The sequence below is a fragment of the Apus apus genome, chromosome 4, assembly GCF_020740795.1.
Source record: "Apus apus isolate bApuApu2 chromosome 4, bApuApu2.pri.cur, whole genome shotgun sequence".
NCBI lineage: Eukaryota > Metazoa > Chordata > Aves > Apodiformes > Apodidae > Apus > Apus apus.
Genome location: NC_067285.1, coordinates 68,963,451 through 68,982,789, shown reverse-complemented (window position 1 = coordinate 68,982,789; position 19,339 = coordinate 68,963,451). Strand labels below are relative to the sequence as shown.

Here is a 19,339-nt window from a genome sequence, read left to right as displayed (position 1 = left end):
CCCGCCCGCCCGGCGCTCCGCGCTGAGCCGCGCCGCGCTCCGCGCTCCTCCCGCCGCCTCCTCCTCCGCTTCCCTCCGCGCTTCCTTCTCGCCCGTCTAGGCCGCCGCCGCCCGCGGCTCTTCCCGCCGCCATCATGTACGACGCGGACGAAGGTGAGGGCGCCGCGGCTGCGGGCTGCTCCCCGCCGGGCCCGCCCCGCCGAGGCGGGCAGGGGGCTGCGAGCAGGGCGGCGGGAGGGACCCTCCGGCCCGGCCGCCCCTCGGCAGGCGAAGGGAGGAGGTAGCGAGGTGTCGGGAGCCTGACTGACGTGTTGTGCTTCCCCGGCAGATATGCAGTATGACGAAGACGACGATGAAATCACCCCCGACTTGTGGCAGGAAGCCTGCTGGATCGTTATTAGGTGATTTTATTTTAAACTCGCTGTCCTTAGTGCTTCGGCGTAGCTGCTCCTGGTCTCGCAGGTGACGTCCTGTTTGCTGGCTGCGCCTCATGGAAGCTACAGGCTTGGTTATGCCGAATTTGTCACATTCAGAGCAGAAACAGCAGGGGTTCTTGGGGATGAAGAGCCCTAGTGACTGCCAGTGCCGTGTGCTGTTTCGAATGAAATCAGAATGTTGATTCCGTATTAAGCAAATTATTTTGCCCGCTGCTCTCACTGCATTAGGAATACAGGATTTGGCTGTTTCACCGTGTTAGTGTTCTTCTAGCAAGGTGTGAATGTCCGGGACCTGCAGCTTCTTGGAACTGTTAAGGAGTGGGATGCTGTGTGGAACTGAGTAAATCTGTTTCTACTTGAATCATTCATAAAGTGTATGTGACTGGTATCTTACAGCAGTAGTTGCAAACAGAATGGTAGGTCTGCAGGAATAGTCCCACAGGCAGCCTGGACAGAGTGCAAAGATGAGAAACTTTGGAGGTGGAAGGAGAAGGTCCTTTCTCTTGCAGCCTAGTGAAGAGTGCTACCTTTACTTTCAGTCAGGTGGGAGGAGGCTGAGGCGAGCACTTCCGCTGAGGTTGCACCTCTCTCCCTACAAAGAAACACTTTTTTATTGTGAGGGTTTCTGAGCACGGACCCAGGTTGCCCAAAGAGATTATGGAGTCTCTGTCCTTGATGGTAATCAAAAGCTCTCTGGAAATGGTCTTGGGCAGTCAGCTCTAGGTGACCCTGCTTGAGCAGGGTGATAGGACGAGATGATCTCCAGATGTCCCTTCCAGCCTCAACCATTCTGTGATACAGGTTGCCCTTTCACTTCCTCCTTCCACTTGTGTAGTAGCAGTCTGTGCTGGCAGGTCTTGCTGTGTCAACAGTATGGTAGCCAAGAGTGTATTCCTATTCTTGGGGAAGCTTGAAGTTGTCAGTAGGGAGGTAGTTCTTAACAATTTTCTCTACAGAACTTGGCAGCAATGGGGCAGAGTCTTAAGTAGTGTGGGTTCCCTGGCTGGCTTCAGGAGTGTGAGGTAGACAAGTTTAGGTCATCCTATTCAAAGTTAGGATATGGAGCTTTGATTTTTACAGTTAGGTTGTGCGGGTGACACAAAGGCTAGTGGAAATCCAGAGAAGGAGTGAAGCTGGGAACCTCTGTGTGGCTGGAACAGAAGGGATCTAAGTTAAGAAGAGTTCTGAGAGCTGTTACCTTGATGTAGGGACATGCACTCATGCAGGTTGGAAAATTAGTTAAAGCAAAGTAATTTACACGCATCATTGAGAACTAGCTGAAGCCACTTTCACTGAGTTATCATATTGCCTTTCTAGTTTAAGAGAGAGTGACTGTACATAGTCATGTACATAGTTTATGACTGTACGTAGTCATGGCTTAGCTGAGAGATGGCAGCAAGTCTGTCACTTTGTAGTGTGTGTCTTCAAACACTGAAAGAGAATTGGTAAGCATTTTTTAGCATCTGTGTTTGGAACTCATGCCTTGGGAAAAGTTAATGTGTCTGTTTCTGCACTGTATTTCATGGCTTTTGAAGGTTTTGTAATAAATACATCTTGAGCCTGTTGATGCATAAAGTACGTTATTTAAATTAAGACCTCTAGTTCATTAATGTACCCCTTTCCCTTTTTTTTTTTTTTAAGCTCTTATTTTGATGAAAAGGGTTTAGTCAGACAACAGTTGGATTCTTTCGATGAGTTTATTCAGATGTCTGTGCAGAGAATTGTTGAAGATGCTCCACCAATTGATTTACAAGCTGAAGCCCAGCATGCCTCAGGAGAAGTGGAAGAGCCAGTAAGTGGAGATGCCCAGCAGAGGTGCTGTGCTTTTACAATGCAAAGTGATTTTACATGGGTTTTATTCAGCCACTCAAGGATGGAAATACATCTGAGTTATGACACTGTTCATACAGTCAATAGGACAGAAGTGTGAACTGTTCGGAGTCTATGAGGTACATGGCCAAGTTTCCAGGTAGTCAGGTATATAGCTGAGAAACACATTCAAGAGCTTTGTTATCCATGGGATCAGACTTCCCTCACCTTCAGAGTAACTCTCTCATGCTAGTTAAGTTGATGATTGAGTTGAGAAATGACCAAGAACAATGGGCTGCTGCAGCTCATGTTGTCAGTTACAGTATGAAACTGCACTGACAGGGATGTAGCAGAGCAGCTCATGTTGTGGTGGGATTTCGATTTTCAGTAGCCTTACCATGATAAGAGAGGTTTATGGCTGAAAAATTCTTTGTTAGCTGTCTTCTGCCACAGGTAGGTCCAGGTTTTCAATGGGTGCCATTGCACATTATCTTCCATTGATACCATTGTTCTAAATTGTCTAAGATCTGTGCTGCTGATGGCTCTGTTGCAATGAGAGTGCACCTGCTATGATGGCTGTGAGGTTTCCACCTGTGTCCCTCATCTTCTGTGATCCCTGTTCCATAGGTGATCTGTTCCTGTGCTATCAGTCACTATCTTGCAGCTTCCCTGTAGGGATCTAAAGGAACTTTAGGACACACAAGCATTGACTTTGTTACACGTTTGGGCTGTTGCAAAATTACTGAAAGTTCTTGAGTGTTTTTTTAATCTAGTTGCCTGAAGAGGGATGGTTTACATATCTTGAGCTGAGGATGTGCGAGAGCATTGGTATTAAGTGATAAGGCTGCTCTTGAACAACCAAAGTGGATGTTTCTTCCACTAAATGTGAATGTCTTCTTCTTCTTTTCCAGCCTCGATATCTATTGAAGTTTGAACAAATCTACCTCTCCAAACCTACACATTGGGAAAGAGATGGAGCACCCTCACCAATGATGCCCAATGAAGCCAGGCTGAGAAATCTTACGTAAGAACAAACTCTGTAGTGGATAAACACAAGGAAGGACTGCCCCTGCATTGTTAATTGTAGTCTTTTAAAATTGAGTAGAGCCTTGAAAATGTCATAGTTACTGCTCTATTTATGTTTCAATGTCCAGTTGTTAAATCCAGACAATGATTTGGTAGTAATGCTTAATATTACAAGTGAGTAGTATTGAATAACTGCAGTCATTATCCTTCTTTGCAATCTGGAGTAGTAACTGGCAGTTAACACAATGGTGTTTTTATACTGTAGGTATTCAGCCCCTTTGTATGTGGATATAACTAAAACAGTTATTAAAGAAGGGGAGGATCAGTTACAGACACAGCATCAGAAAACTTTTATAGGAAAAATTCCTATTATGTTACGTTCAACATACTGTTTATTGAATGGCTTGACGGACCGTGATCTTTGTGAACTGAACGAATGCCCACTTGATCCTGGTGGCTACTTTATCATTAATGGATCAGAAAAGGTAAGCTGATACACCATGCACAGCCATCTTTACAGACCCTGAAAGTTTTGTTACTTGTTTCCATATGTTTTGCTGGGAACATAAGCAGTTTTATTCCAGTGTATCACAGGTACTGCAGGCGCTTGTGATCTTTCCATTTTCAACATTGCAGAGCTGGAGAGGTTGGAGAGAAGGGCAACTAGGCTGATTAGGGGTCTGGAGAACAGGTTTTATGAGGAGAGGCTGAGGGACCTGGGGCTGTTCAGCCTGGAGAAGAGAAGGCTGAGGGAAGACCTCATTGCTCTCTACAACTACCTGAAAGGAGGTTGTAGTGAGGTGGGTGTTGGCCTCTTCTCCCTAGTGACCCATGATAGGACAAGAGGAAGTGGGGTCAAGTTGCACCCGGGGAGGTTCAGATTGGATATTAGGAAAAATTTCTTCACTTTAAGTGTGGAGAGGCATTGGAACAGGCTGCCCAAGGAGGTGGTGGAGGCACTGTCCCTGGAAGCATTCAAAAAACAGGTGGATGTGGTGCTTCGGGAGATGGTTTAGTGGTCACAGGGTTGTAGGGCTGATGGTTGGATTTGTTGATCTTGAAGGTATTTTCCAACCTTAATGACTCTGATTTTATGAAATAGAATTGTATTTTTATTCTTGAGGGGAAAAAAATAATTTTTATTCATCTGTCACTGTGGAGTATGTTGGCCTTGGAAACAGTGAAATGGATTCTTTATGTTGTGCCTAAAGCTAGCACCAGTGTCTCAGCACAGCTAGTAAATGTGGTAAGTGCATCTAAGAAAACAGTATGCTCATAGTCTTTTGTTTTGGCTATTCTGTATTAACTAGGTGTATGTTTTGCTTACTGCTGTGTTTTAAAAATGTAGAGTATGGTCCAGCTGAGTCTGGAAAATTGACTTCGTGCTGTACAGTGCTCTTAAAGTTAAGGCACTGGAAAGAATAGTAGAAACACACTGTGCTTGTTATGGCATGCCCTTATGTCAGTTACTTACTGGTGTTCTTGTTTCTAACACAGGTTCTGATCGCTCAAGAGAAAATGGCTACAAATACAGTGTATGTGTTTGCAAAGAAAGATTCAAAATATGCCTACACAGGAGAGTGTAGATCTTGTCTGGAAAATTCCTCTCGACCAACAAGTACTATATGGGTCAGCATGCTTGCCAGAGGTGGGCAGGTAAGCCTAAGCAGTAATAACCCCTGCCCTGGGCCTTACATTAGCATGACATTGTTTTATGAGTTTTCTTACTGTTCTGTTCCCTCATGTCATTCATTCTTGGGATTTTGGGAAGAAATTTCTTCTGATACTAAGTTACAAAGAAGGTGAAGTTAAATTAAAATGTATTCTGTTTGTCACAGATTGATTAGGTCTGTCTCTGGGACAAATAATTTGAGGATTGAAATGAAGACTTAATTTGTGGCAGGTTGTAAGGCAAGGCTAAAAAATAAGTTCAGGATTATTGTAAATTAGATTTTAAAACATCCAAAGAAGCTGCTTCCTGTTTTTTGCAAAGGACGAGAACAGGAGCAGACACCCTGTCTTTGCTGATGGCCAAAGTAGTGTTTGGATATGTTTTTGCAGACCACATACTAATTCATGTTTAACATCTTCATTGTGCCATCTGTGAGGGGAAATCTGCGCTGCTCATAAGTAAAAAGCAGAAGATGTCTGCTAGAGTAAGGTTTCAGAACAGCTCCTTGCTTGGCTTGCTGAAAAGCCATGGTTTCCTGAAGTGCTTGAACAATTACTCTTACACTGCATCATCCAAGTCCAGAGAGATGTTTTTATTGAAAGGCAGGATAATTGAAGGCTGCTGTATGTTTTCCCCCATCTTTTCAGGGTGCGAAGAAGAGCGCTATTGGTCAGCGCATTGTAGCAACTTTGCCATATATCAAACAAGAAGTCCCCATCATCATTGTCTTCCGTGCACTGGGCTTTGTGTCTGACAGGGACATTTTAGAGCACATCATATATGATTTTGAAGATCCAGAAATGATGGAAATGGTAATATATGTTAAATAAATTGTTTCCTGGCATGAAGTTTGGTGATGTGTAGGTGTGGCTAATCATTCGAAGTATTGTTTGTTTTCCAATTTTAATTTATTACTTCATTATTTTTATGAGTTGTCTATTACGAATGTTGGAAGTTCTCTGCCTAAATCTATTATAATGAGTATTTTAAGTAAACAAAGTACAATAGACATTTTAAAGAGTTAATATGTATTTGGAAAGCTAGGGTCTTACGCTGCTGTCATGGACTTTAATTGTAAAATCCCATTTTATACCTGAAGCAACAACAGGCCTAGAGTGTACTTGAATGAGGACTATTTTCTGAAGTCTGAAGTATTTTTTGTGTGCTTCTTATGTGCTCGATGACTCTTTTCTGCTGCTCTTGAAAGAGCTACTGTAGGAAAGCCAGAAATAACTGCATCAGTAATTAGCAGTTCCTGAAAAGAATAATGAGCAAACTACTGCGTAGTTTCCTTCAACCCCTGACAGGCACTAGGTGCTACAAGACTGTGCTGTACTGTGTGCATTAGGTTAAGCCTTCTCTGGATGAAGCATTTGTCATTCAGGAGCAAAATGTTGCTCTAAACTTCATTGGATCAAGAGGTGCAAAGCCAGGTGTCACCAAAGAAAAGAGAATCAAGTATGCTAAAGAAGTCTTGCAGAAAGAAATGCTCCCACATGTTGGTGTCAGTGACTTCTGTGAAACCAAAAAGGCCTATTTTCTAGGGTAAGTCAGTATTTTCTGTCACGTATCTGCAAATGGACCCTGAATACAGATATTATTCACATATATGTATATTATTGGAAGAATGCACTGAATGGAAGGTTTTTTTAACCTCAATCTTCTCGATACTCGGTGATAAACTTAAGGGCACTGGTATAGTTTCATAGCTGAGAAAGAGGAGATGTTGATAAAACAGAAAAAAAATAAAACAAAACAAGCCTCCAACACATTGTGGATCTTAAGGTGATGATAGTGATAAATTACTCTTTTTGAAATTGCTTTACATGGACAACATGTAGAGATTGATAGCTAGTGTGTAGATAATTGCTGATAAGCTGTAAAGTAAACCCACTGTTTAAAACTATTAGCACATCCTCTTGAGCACTGCTTATTATTAGGAAACAGTTCACTGATTTATCTATGAAAGTGTGTGATCTTTGTTATGAGTGTCTGCCCTCAGTTTAAAGTATACACTGTCTTATTTTCTTAGGTACATGGTTCATAGATTGTTGCTGGCAGCACTGGGGAGAAGAGAGCTTGATGACAGAGATCATTATGGCAACAAAAGACTGGATCTTGCTGGGCCACTGTTAGCTTTCCTGTTCAGAGGGTAACTATAATACATACATTTTCTTTGGAGATAATTAATGGTAGAGACATTGCCAACTCAGTGCTTCTAAATCTATTCTAGTCTATCAGACTATTCTGTTGTGTCTGATAGCTGGTCTTGGGCACACAGCCTGTATCTAATTACAGCTTTTTAATGAAGTGGATCAGTTTCCTCTAATAGTAGGTGGCTAGCAACAGCTTGTTTAGAAGCATATTTTGTACATGTTCACAGACAAGTTAATTTGGGGTTTTTTGTCCCCCCACCCCCCTCCTCTAGTTACAAATTACTTCTGTTCAGCAGGCCAGATATTTTTCTAAATAGTGCTGGGTAGGCTGAACTGCTACAGTACTGTTTAATCGTGTTTCTTGGCCTCTTCTTCTACAGAATGTTTAAGAATTTGCTGAAGGAAGTGAGAATATACGCACAGAAGTTTATTGACAGAGGGAAAGATTTCAACTTGGAACTAGCAATTAAAACAAGAATTATTTCAGATGGTTTGAAGTATTCATTGGCCACTGGAAACTGGGGTGACCAGAAGAAAGCTCATCAGGCCAGAGCAGGAGTATCTCAGGTACAGTGGCTGAATAAGGCATGATAGGTAGCATTTGTCAGGTTTATGTAAGTGTAAAATCATATCATGGAAGAGTTTAACTCTGTGTGGCAGCCATGTGTGTTGTTACGTTAAATAGAACCATTTTTAAAAGGAAACTTCCATAGCTGAAACAGATGAAGATCCAAATAGTTCAGTCTGGTGTGGGGTTTGCTTTTTTTGCTTGTTGTTTTTGTTTGTTTTGGCCTTAACTATAGTGTTGTCTGCTAAACAGTCGGTGTAACTGTTGTAAAGACTTTTTGTGTTAGAGCATATGCTTGTTTTTCTGGCCAAGTTCTAGTCCAAGGGAATCTTTAGGGAGGATGAATTTCTTTCCTTTAGTTACTTCCAGTGCTTCACAGGTGGTTAAAGAAACTTGAGTGACACCTTGTAATAAAACAGTTATGTATTCCACAGCTAATGATGAGGATCACTGACTTTATTTGCCCAGAGCAGTACTTAGTTGAGTTTGTTTCTCTAAAGGGGAAACAGGAAAAAGGTGACATTTTTTAAATGCCAGCACATTTTGTTATCTGGAGCCCTGGTGAGGTCATAATTTGGGGAAAGCAAAGTTAGGAAAGGGGCAAAGATGGTAGCTGTCCCTAGATGGTGTATATGTGGGAGGGGCTTGTTTGCTTTTTAAATGAACTCTCACTTGTCAAGCAATACATTTACATTTTCTTAAATTTTTTATAAGCCTGGAGCAGAATCTGAAAAGAATGTAAATGCTGATTTGCTTCTAGTAGCTAAGTTGAGTTGTCTTAGCTTTTCAAACTAAATTTGAAAAGATCTCTGTCCTGATACTGGCAAACCCTCCTGGTGAAAATGCAGCTTAAAAAGTATTACAAGCATTGCTCATTCTAGTTACCTGAGCAGAGTAAGCTATACTACAAAAACCAGATATTTAAGGGCAAACTTGGACTAACGGAGGTGAACTAAAACTAAAAACTGTAGGTAACAAAAATCAGAGCTATTTTAATTCTTTTGAAGTTCATCTTTTGTACAGGGCATTGATCCATTGCTCTAATGTATCATGATGCCTGTCAGCAACACACTTCAGAGGCTTTGAGTAGGTTAACTGAATTCCTTACTGTGTGCAGGTGTTAAACCGCCTGACTTTTGCATCTACACTCTCCCACCTGAGACGCCTGAACTCTCCCATCGGTAGGGATGGTAAACTGGCAAAGCCCAGACAGCTGCACAACACACTGTGGGGGATGGTTTGCCCTGCTGAGACTCCAGAGGTAATGAAAATAGTATTTCTGTCAGTACTTACTCGTGCCTAACTGCTTTTATCTGCTAGTTATTTTATAGCCATAGCACTTGTGATGATCATTTGCACTCTTTTTTTGAAATGTTGACATGAATCTATAGCTTTATTGCTAATTCTGTAGTTGAATGGTGGAAATTAATAAGGTAAGTAGCATGTTTTGTGTCCAGTTCCTTGAAGACCTGAAGTTTAAGTTTGCTGATCTTCTTGGGAGGATCTCTTGATTTGGAAATGAAAGTGAACTTTGTGTTATTGCCAGGGTCATGCAGTAGGACTTGTGAAGAACTTAGCCCTGATGGCTTACATTTCTGTGGGGTCTCAGCCATCCCCAATTTTGGAATTCTTGGAAGAGTGGAGTATGGAAAACCTGGAAGAAATATCTCCAGCAGCAATAGCTGAGTATGTGCAAATGAAACTGTTTAAATAGACTATTGGGGTTTGTTTGGTTTTTTTTTAATTTGTTGGTGTTCCCGATCTTCTAGTGCTACCAAGATCTTTGTCAATGGATGCTGGGTAGGAATACACAAAGATCCAGAGCAGCTCATGAATACCCTAAGGAAGCTCCGTCGTCAGATGGACATCATTGTATCAGAGGTATAAATTTTACATCCAGAGCTTGGGCGTCTTTCCAGATAGGAGGGGATAATGCCTACTTTGCAAGCTCTAAGTAGCATTATTTGCAGGTCTCTTTCTGAACACACTTCACATTGCTTGGTTTGGTTTTTTGTTTTGTGAGGTTAATGGGGGTTGGTGCTTTTTGTGCTTTGTTTATTTGCTTGTTGTGTGTGGTTTGTTAGTGGGTTGGTTTGGGTTTGGTTTTTGGTTTTTTTGGGGGTTTGTTTATTTGTTTAAAGAGGATCCAGTTGAAAAAGCAGTTGAAAATAGCCTCTTGAAATGCTTCTGTTTGCAGGAGTATTAATGCTTGTTCTGTGCCACTGCTAGCACCTGGAAGGCCTTTGCTTTAGGGAACTTTGTCATCCTATTTTGTGTTCCCTAGGTCTGATTCCAGGCTGAGACTTTGTAGTCATGGGATGCTGCTTTCTTGTACAGGTCTCAATGATTAGGGATATTCGTGAGCGAGAAATCCGCATCTATACTGACGCAGGCAGAATTTGTCGCCCCCTTTTAATTGTGGAAAAACAGAAGCTGCTCTTGAAGAAAAGGCATATTGACCAACTGAAGGAACGAGAGTATAACAATTACAGGTGAGATATATTTCTGAAATTCAACTGAGAGAAAGATGTTTAGAGCTTTGTGTAACACAAAGGTGCTTTCTCTGCCTGGTAGCTTGATTTTTTTATCGCACTGAGGCAGCGGTAGTAGCAATGAGCCAAGGAAGTCCTTGTTCTTGATACTACTGAAGAGAACTATTTAATGTGTTAGCTGAGTATTTCGGACATTGGTTATTCAGTTGGCAGGATCTTGTGGCCAGTGGTGTAGTAGAGTACATTGATACACTGGAAGAGGAGACTGTGATGCTGGCAATGACTCCAGACGACTTGCAAGAGAAAGGTGTGGCATATTGTTCCACGTACACGCACTGTGAGATTCACCCGTCTATGATCCTGGGAGTATGTGCATCTATTATCCCTTTCCCTGATCACAACCAGGTCAGTGCATCACTTCTGATACCCTCCTCTTAAAGTTGATAAAAATCCTACGGGTCTGTGTGTAAAGATGGGTCTTCCCTTGTTTGTCTAGTCTCCCAGGAACACATACCAGTCTGCTATGGGGAAGCAGGCTATGGGAGTTTACATTACGAACTTCCATGTTCGTATGGATACCTTGGCACATGTGTTGTATTATCCTCAGAAGCCTCTTGTAACAACTCGCTCCATGGAGTACTTGAGATTTAGAGAGTTACCAGCAGGTATGTTGTCAGTTAATGTTCGTTATGCAAACATCCTACTGTTTTGTTTAAGGCCTGTCACCAGTGTTGTGTGTACAACACTTGAGTATTTAGCAAGTGTATGTGATTTTAAATGTTATGGGTTAAATGTTAACTTGTAGTTTGATGCCTAGACCACAAAAAGTACATTGCTAGTGTTGCAGCTGAAACTATTTTATCCATATAGTCTGCTAAAATCTAGGTGGAAAACATGCATTTTTTTGTATTGGTATTTGGTAGGTTCTTCACAAGGGGTCACTCTTGACTCTCTTTTCTACCCAAAGTTGCATTTACTGATACCATGTGGTTTTTCTATGTGGGACATGGAGATTTTACCTCAGAAAGGGTAGAACAGCTTCGTTGTAGAGAATACAGCTTATTTTGTGTTACAAGTAATGCCTCTCTAGTATGTGTGCATCCTTTCAAATTATTTTCTCTACATATTATAGGTATCAACTCGATTGTGGCCATTGCATCATACACAGGCTATAACCAGGAAGACTCTGTCATCATGAACCGCTCTGCTGTGGACAGAGGCTTTTTCAGGTAAGACTTTGTATGTTTTTTAACTGTTTGGGAAAGGAAAAAACCCAAAAACTGAGTTGTCCAGAGGCACTACACTTTATCAAAAATTAACGTGTTCTCTATGGGTACTTCGGCATTATCTGACAAGTGACCATCAAAATGCCACCTGAAACTGTTTTTTAGTTTTTTTTTGTTTTGGGGTTTTTGGTTGATGGTTTGTTGTGTTTTTTCCTCCTCAGTGATGGTCTGATTAAAAAGACTTTAGAGGAAAGGTCGTGTGGCATGGGAACATTAATTGTTTTTATTGTTATTAGTAACAGTAGTCATAATATAATAAAAGGTGGTTATAGTGAAATTGAGATGTACCCTGGCTTTGTAACTTTGTTTCAGATCTGTGTTCTATCGCTCATACAAAGAACAAGAGTCTAAAAAAGGTTATGACCAAGAGGAAGTTTTTGAAAAGCCTACACGTGAAACTTGCCAAGGTAAGATAAAGGAGTGTATGAAGAAGAGGGTTTTTTTCATTACATTTTTGTGGGGGAGGGTGTTGATGTGTTTTAACTGATCCAGTCTTTATTCTGGGACATGTAACATAAATGTCTGTATTAATAGCTAAATGTATCAGTTGAGTATGTGCATAAAATTATCTTTAGACATTTCAGCAGTAATCTGAAGTTGAAAGCAAACTTACTGACTTTGGTGTTCTGTAGAAATTCAACATGTTGAAAAATTTGGGAGTCTACTTTTGTTTTTTTCTTTCCTCTTCTCTCAAGGTATGAGACATGCAATCTATGACAAACTTGATGATGATGGTTTGATAGCACCTGGGGTACGTGTGTCTGGGGATGATGTCATCATTGGCAAAACAGTAACTCTGCCAGAAAATGAAGACGAGCTGGAAAGCACTAACAGGCGTTTCACAAAGAGAGACTGTAGCACTTTCCTGCGAACCAGTGAGACTGGTATTGTAGATCAGGTCATGGTAACCCTTAACCAGGAAGGATACAAGTTCTGCAAGATTAGGGTGAGCACTGACATGTCTGCTTTTGACTTTTAATATGTTTTGCTCTGTATTTTAATTTACCAATTGAATGTTTTCCCATGGCTTATAGGTACGCTCTGTAAGAATCCCACAAATTGGAGATAAATTTGCCAGCAGACATGGTCAGAAAGGAACCTGTGGTATCCAGTACAGACAAGAGGTAGTGATATATTATAGTTGGTATATATATAATATATAGTGATATATATTTTTTTCTTCTTAACATTTTATTTCTGATTTTCCTAAGGCATTGGAACTGCCTTAAGTGATTTGTCTGTAGAGTATCTACTAGGGTACAATATATTTACTTAAATTTAGCTAAAAGATGTTCAGAAATGGACACAGCTTCTTATATGGTACTTTGAAATGCTTTAAAATATGTAATTTGGATCCATAGAATTACTTTTCTTAAAGCTGATAGTGGCAAATGATGTTTCCCTGCTCTAGGATATGCCCTTCACCTGTGAAGGCATCACACCTGATATAATTATCAACCCCCATGCCATCCCTTCCCGCATGACCATTGGTCACTTGATTGAGTGTCTTCAGGGGAAGGTAAGAAGAATCTTGTATGCTATATGTCTGAGCAATATGAATTAAAATGGTTTTATTTTCCCTTTTTTTTTTTTTAAGATACTACCCCCCTGTAGTAGGTGTTAATCCACTAAAAAAAAGGATTGTTCTCCAGTTACTTGTCAGTCCTGTGAATTTTGTCCAGCAAGTCAAACTACAGTGTACTGTCTCATCTGTTGCTTTTATTCCAAACATTTCCTGTGACCTACAGTAGCAAAATCATTGATGCTGTGTATTTTTAAAAATCTCACTTTCAGTTGTGTAGCTGATGATAAACAAAGCAAGATAGCATACTATCATGGGCATGGAATCTCAAGTACTGGCATTAAGAGTTTGAACTGTTTGAAATAACTGTCTGACCAGTCCTTCAAAGTCCTACAGGCTTCTGCAAATCTCTTCTCTGTAGGTATCTGCAAACAAGGGAGAAATTGGTGATGCTACGCCATTTAATGATGCTGTCAATGTGCAGAAAATTTCCAATCTTTTATCAGATTATGGCTATCATCTAAGAGGAAATGAGGTATAATCAAAATATCAATTCTCTGTATTTTTAAAAAATGTACTTTTGATGGATGGTAAAGGCTTATGATTCAGTGATTGCCTTGACTACTTCAGGTCCTCTACAATGGCTTCACTGGTCGAAAAATCACATCACAGATCTTCATTGGTCCTACATACTATCAGCGGTTGAAGCACATGGTTGATGACAAAATCCATTCTCGTGCAAGAGGGCCAATCCAGATACTTAATAGACAGCCCATGGAAGGCAGATCTCGGTAAGGATGTTTATTAGTTCTGTACAGTGTTTTCTTTTTCTTCAAAGTTTTTAGCCCTAAAAATTGGCTGCTTCAACATTGCAGCTAGAACTTAATTAGCTCACCCCAGTTGGCCACGTATTTTCATGTGTTTGGGTTAAGATGATGTGTTGGGTGCAGGTGTCAAGGTTTTGGTAGCAGGGGGTGCTGCTGCAGTGGCCTCTCTGAAAGGACCAGGGGTTGCCCTGTGCTGGACACAGCCACTTACAGCTGGCTTGAACAGACCCACAGCTGGCCAAAGCTGAGCCCATCAGTGACACTGGTCACTGTGATAACATGTTTAAGAAAGGGTAAAAAATGCTTCACAGCAGCTGGGATTGAGGAGTGAGAAAATGTGTGAGGAACAGTCCTGCAGACAACTAGGTCAGAGAACAGTGAGAGGATGAGGTGCTCCAAGTGCAAGAGCAGAGATCACCCTGCAGCCCATGCAGGACCACGGTGGAGCAGATATAATTTCAGCCTGAGGAAAACCCACACTGGAGCAAGCTCGTGGCAGGAGCTGTGACCCGTCAGGGACCCATGCTGCAGCAATCTGTGGGAAAGACCCATGCTGGAGCAGTTTGTGAAGGACTTTACCACAGGAGGGACCTCATGCTGGAGCAGGGGAAAGTGTGAGGAGGAAGGAGTGGCAGAGCGAAACCTATGCACTGACAGCAACTCCTGTTCCCCATTTCTGCTGTGTCTCATGGGAAGGGGAGGAAGGAGTTGAGGTTGAAGGAGCAAAGTTGAGCATTGGAAAAAGTGGAGAAAGTGTTCTTAGTTTTGTCTGTTTCTCACTATCCTACTCCATTTTTAATGGGCAAGAAATTAAACTAACTTTCCTTACACCGAGTGTGCTTTGCCTGTGATGGTAACTGCTAAGCAATCTCCCTGTTCTGTTCTTGACCCACCAACTTTCCATCTTATTTTGTCCCCATCCTATCAGTGTGGGGGAGTGCAAGAGCTGCTTGGTGGGCATCTGGCAGCCAGCCAAGGTTAAATCCGTCACAGATAAGTAGAGAATGATTTAATTGTTTACCTCAGTTTGCTGTATGGTTGTGCTGTAGCTGTTAGCTGTCTGACATCTGCTTTAGAAATGCTCAGCAGCAGTTACAAATCATGGTGTTAAGGAGAATGGCTCAGTTTTATGCTAAGGTGTTAGAGGAAAATTAACACACAACTTTACTCCTGCCTTGTAACACTGCTGTGTTTCTGACAACATACTTCATTTGTTCCACCAACAACTACTGATGTATATTTGCCACTGAACTCAAAAGTTGAGGGTTTGTTTTTTTCCTTTTTTAGTGATGGTGGCCTTCGTTTTGGAGAAATGGAACGAGATTGCCAGATTGCTCATGGGGCCGCCCAGTTCTTGAGAGAGAGATTGTTTGAAGCTTCAGACCCATACCAAGTCCATGTCTGTAACCTGTGTGGAATCATGGCGATTGCAAACACAAGGACTCACACCTATGAATGCCGGGGATGCCGTAATAAAACTCAGGTACGTGTGGTCTTCATCAGCCAATGTTTCTTTTTGTGGGTAAGAGGAAATACCACTTGGGTGAACTGTGGAGGATAGGGAAGTAAATATTTAAAGAAGAAGCAGATCAGTTGCTATTTTAGTTTCGTAACTGTTTTAAGTGTTTATAGTCTCCTAGTTAATTTGGATGTTTCCCTATTAATTTTACAATGTTGGCTTGTCACTTGGCAGGAAATGCTGTTCCTTTGCAGTGTAGAGTTTTCAGAGACTTTAAACGCTTCAGAGCTTATTTTTAGAAGTAAAACTCGGAATAACAGGAATTTAGAGCCATCGCCCTTGTGACTGTCCCCTTGAAGACATTTATGCTTGCAGAGCTGAGTTCCCATGGGAGGTCTTTTGTGTTGCACTTTTTTTTGTTTAAATAAAAAAGCTCTGTAGTGTGTGGTTGGTTACGGAACTATGTCAAGGGAGAGTGCCAGCACAGATAAAAATAGTTGCCTTAAAGAGACATGTTCTTGTGCTGGGGGCTGCCTGTTGCAACCCTGACAATGGCATTGGGGTTAATGAAGAGACGTGTGCTGGAAATCTGAGCTGCATTCACTGCACATCAGACACACGTGTTCCCTTGTTAAATGGGCTCGTTAAAGATCAGATCCCTTGGCTGCAGATTTTATCAGTAAAAATGTGTTCTGGGTAGCTGCTGTATAGCTTCTACAGTCAGTCTCAGCTTCTCTCTTGCTTCGTTGCTGACTGAGCAATTCCTGTTAAATGCTTTCATACATAACTTCAGATTCATGTTTGAGCCAAAAACCTGTCAAGTTATTTGTGTAGAGGGTGGTGGAAGTTGATGCTTTAGGAGTGCTTATCACAAGCCTTTTGAAATCTCTTTCCAGATATCTTTGGTTCGAATGCCCTATGCCTGCAAACTGCTCTTCCAAGAACTGATGTCTATGAGTATTGCACCTCGTATGATGAGTGTTTAGCCATTAAAAGGGCGTTTTTTAAAAAAAAACAATGAGACTGAAGTGCTCAGGTTTTGTTTCATTTTGTGTAGGTTGCATTTAAAATAGTTTTACTCGTCTATTGCGTGCTATTCAAAAGTATGTTTATTTCCTGTAAATAGAATTAAAATTTGTAATCAGACTTGTGTATCTTTTTATTCGTGTATCTGTGAAAGAAGTGTGCAAGCAAACTGGTAATCAAAGAGTTAGGAAGTTAGGAGGGAATGATTAGTGAGATAGAAAAAGCCAGAGTTTGCAGCTTTCCAAAATGCTAATTTTAAAACTGTGCGTAAGTGAAAATCCTCACATCGCATCACAGCTCTGCGCCACCATCTGTGGAAAAACAAAAACATGTTATGCTCTGTTCTGTTCCGAGGGGTAATATCACAACCTGGGCAGCAGTACAGTATGTGAACTTAGCTGATGGTGAGACCTGACAACTCCAACTCATTCCTGACCCCCTCCCTCCTCCTTTCCTTCCTGCCCTGCTGCAGGACTGCAGCAGCAGGGGGGTGGTAATAGCTGGCATTTTTATGTGCTGATATCACCTGGACAACATGGGACACAGACTCCCTAACTATGTGCTGTGTAGCTGTGATGTTGGACAGTTTGTTCCATTAATGTTATCAATTTTCTTAAAGTAATTGTGGACTGCCAGCTTATTGCTTAGCTACAGCATGCTTACTTGAGAGTTTTTCTACAGCTGAAAAGAAACAGCTGTAATGTGGTATAAGAAATAAACCATGAGGCAATATACACAGTACCTACAACCTCACAGTAGAGTTACTATGAGAGGGGGAGTGAACATCATGTGTTCTGGGGTGTAAAGGTGCTGCTTATGAGAGAACTTCATTCACATCCATAAATAAAATGTTTGAAAAGGGATTAGAGACTGGCTAAAAACCTTTAGCAAAGTTCCTGTGTGTAAGTGATTCATTTTATGCTCCTATTTCAATGCCAAGTGCTGTTAATATTTTCTCCTCAAGTCTTTCAGCTATTCAGGGATATAAGGATACAGAAAGCCAAGACTATGTAGTTTGAGTGAAGCTACTGGGATTAAAATAAATAATTATGTCTAAAAGTGGATTTGGGCAGTACAGTATTCTCTAGCTGGATGCTTTTTTCTCAGTGCCTCTTTCTCTAGCATGATTACAGTTATTGTTCCAGCTCTCCAGATTGATTCCAAAGCACATGTGGCTGTGGTGCTAAGCCATCCTCTGCAGCTGGAATGAAAGTAGTTGGTTTGCCATCAGCTTTTCACGCAGCCTGATGAAGAGGACCAGGGTTTGAAAACTGGCTGAGGGCTGGAGGGTAAAGGCTTCATGTCTTGCCTAAAGTCCTGCTGTGGCATATCTGTCCCCTCCCTGGCTTGACACTCCAGCATGCAGAGAAAACAGCAGGGACTGGAATGTATTCAGGATGGGGAAAATAAGGAGGCGTGTGGACTTGGCAGGAATTTAAATGCCTGAAGTTCCCTCTCTGTCTTGGGGCTGGTTGTGCCAATACTGCTCCTAGGAGAGATGGGCAGGTTTGGAAGTGTCCAGAGAATACTTAAAAGGACAATAGAAATTTAGGACTGGAAAACCACTGAAAGGTGTTTTTAATTTGGTATCTTAATCTCCAGTACTTTACAGCACTTGGTGGGGTGAGGGAGTGGGTTTATTAAACAATCCCTTGAGAGCTCTAGCAGCTGAGATTTGCTGGGAATGTTTTGTCAAATCCGGTAAAAGCTGCATGTTAAATGGATATTTCTAGCATGCATTGTTTTGTATTTTTTCAGACAGCGTTAACCAGAGGTGGTCCTTCTCTATCAAATAAGTAAACTGATAGGGGAAAGAGCTGCTGCATACTCAGCCACAATGCCTACCTTTGGTCAGGACTATTTCATGCAGAGTTTCCACAACATGGATTTTTGCAGAAGCTGTTGCCTCTCCTTTGGCGTTTGATGCGTGACACTCGTATTCTCCAGCATCCTCTTTGCTTAGAGGAGATATCTAGGGGAAGAAACACACACCCCCATTCCCCAGTTAAGTATCCTATGCATAAGTAGAAGTGATTATGTTTTTAAGGTATATAACGTTTTAGTTGCTTAAGACATAATGAGATGAACAGAGTGCATGAAGTAGCAGTTAACCCTTTAGGGACCACACTGACTGCATGACTTCTGTCTGCCCTGAACAGTGGTTCAGATTGCAGCAGCTCTCTCCAGTCAGGTGTGGGACAAGGACCCACTCCTATGGATCAGCCTAGTTTTTTTCTTCTCTGCTAGGCCACATTACGTGGGGTCCTTCTCTTTTATTGTTTATTTAGTCTGTCTGGAGATGTGTCAGAGCACTGTGTGCTTAATAAGGGGAGGGAGGCAGGAAGAAAAAGCCTTCTTACAACATGCTGCACCCAGGTCACTCAGCTCAGCAAAATTGTTATCTCAAATCTTCCCTTCTTGCTTCTGCCTCTGCTTTTGCAAGTGGTGTGGGAACCAGCACCCTAAACTGTGTTCCTGGGCTGCCAGCTTCTCTGCAGCTGGGAGCCATCGTAGTTGCAATTCCTTTACTGGGATGGACAGCAGCTCCTTCTGGGGTGTGGCAATCACTGGTCAGACTGAGGTACTCCTGTAGCTCAAGAGGTCTGTTGAGTAAGAGCTCATGGCTTCTGTCCTGTGTTATTCTCAGGTCACATCCTTCACTGAGAAATAAACAGTTCTGCCAGATCTACAAGGGCTCCTCAGCTGTGGGTGGGTCATGAGCTGTTTGCAAACTGCACTGTACTGTTTGTGCAGCTCTGTGTATATGCAAAGTACTTACGAGCACCCAGCCAGTCACTTCGTGTTTCTCAGGGCCCCCTCGGGTCTGGATAGCCAAGTTTTCCCGGTCCCCAGGCAGAAGCTCCATTCTCTGGACACCATACTGTCCTCGAATTATCTAAACAGAAAGGGGTAAGAATTTAGGGGCTTATTTATGCTATAACTGTTAGGACCATACCTGCACACAGACAAGACCAGTGCTAGTTTTACAGGAATGTATTCTGTGCAGTAGCAGTGTTTTTTCTAGCGCCAGCATTTCACCTTGTCCTCCCTGTACTGCA

At 41.8% G+C, this 19,339-nt stretch overlaps 2 protein-coding genes across 2 annotated transcripts in view; one reads left to right on the top strand and one right to left on the bottom strand.

The window, feature by feature from the left end:
* The first annotated feature begins 28 nt into the window (after positions 1-28).
* Positions 29-16,400, top strand: POLR2B (RNA polymerase II subunit B). The gene is made up of 25 exons (XM_051616797.1): positions 29-153; positions 329-401; positions 2,079-2,229; positions 3,158-3,270; positions 3,538-3,757; positions 4,770-4,928; positions 5,592-5,756; positions 6,293-6,489; positions 6,977-7,096; positions 7,481-7,667; positions 8,786-8,929; positions 9,215-9,354; positions 9,438-9,549; positions 10,006-10,160; positions 10,367-10,565; positions 10,657-10,825; positions 11,293-11,389; positions 11,759-11,853; positions 12,142-12,392; positions 12,481-12,570; positions 12,858-12,965; positions 13,390-13,503; positions 13,599-13,759; positions 15,083-15,278; positions 16,151-16,400. The coding sequence occupies exons 1-25, from the start codon at positions 135-137 to the stop codon at positions 16,238-16,240; spliced, it is 3,525 nt and encodes a 1,174-aa protein (XP_051472757.1). The 5' UTR covers positions 29-134; the 3' UTR covers positions 16,241-16,400.
* Positions 16,341-19,339, bottom strand: part of IGFBP7 (insulin like growth factor binding protein 7) — a 17,237-nt gene continuing 14,238 nt past the window's right edge. Inside the window, exons 3-5 of the mRNA XM_051616798.1 lie at positions 19,060-19,176; positions 18,126-18,252; positions 16,341-16,591 (exon numbers count right to left, since the gene is read on the bottom strand). Coding sequence (XP_051472758.1) covers positions 16,572-16,591; positions 18,126-18,252; positions 19,060-19,176 — 264 coding nt within the window. The 3' untranslated portion in view covers positions 16,341-16,571. The remainder of the gene's footprint in view (positions 16,592-18,125; positions 18,253-19,059; positions 19,177-19,339) is intronic.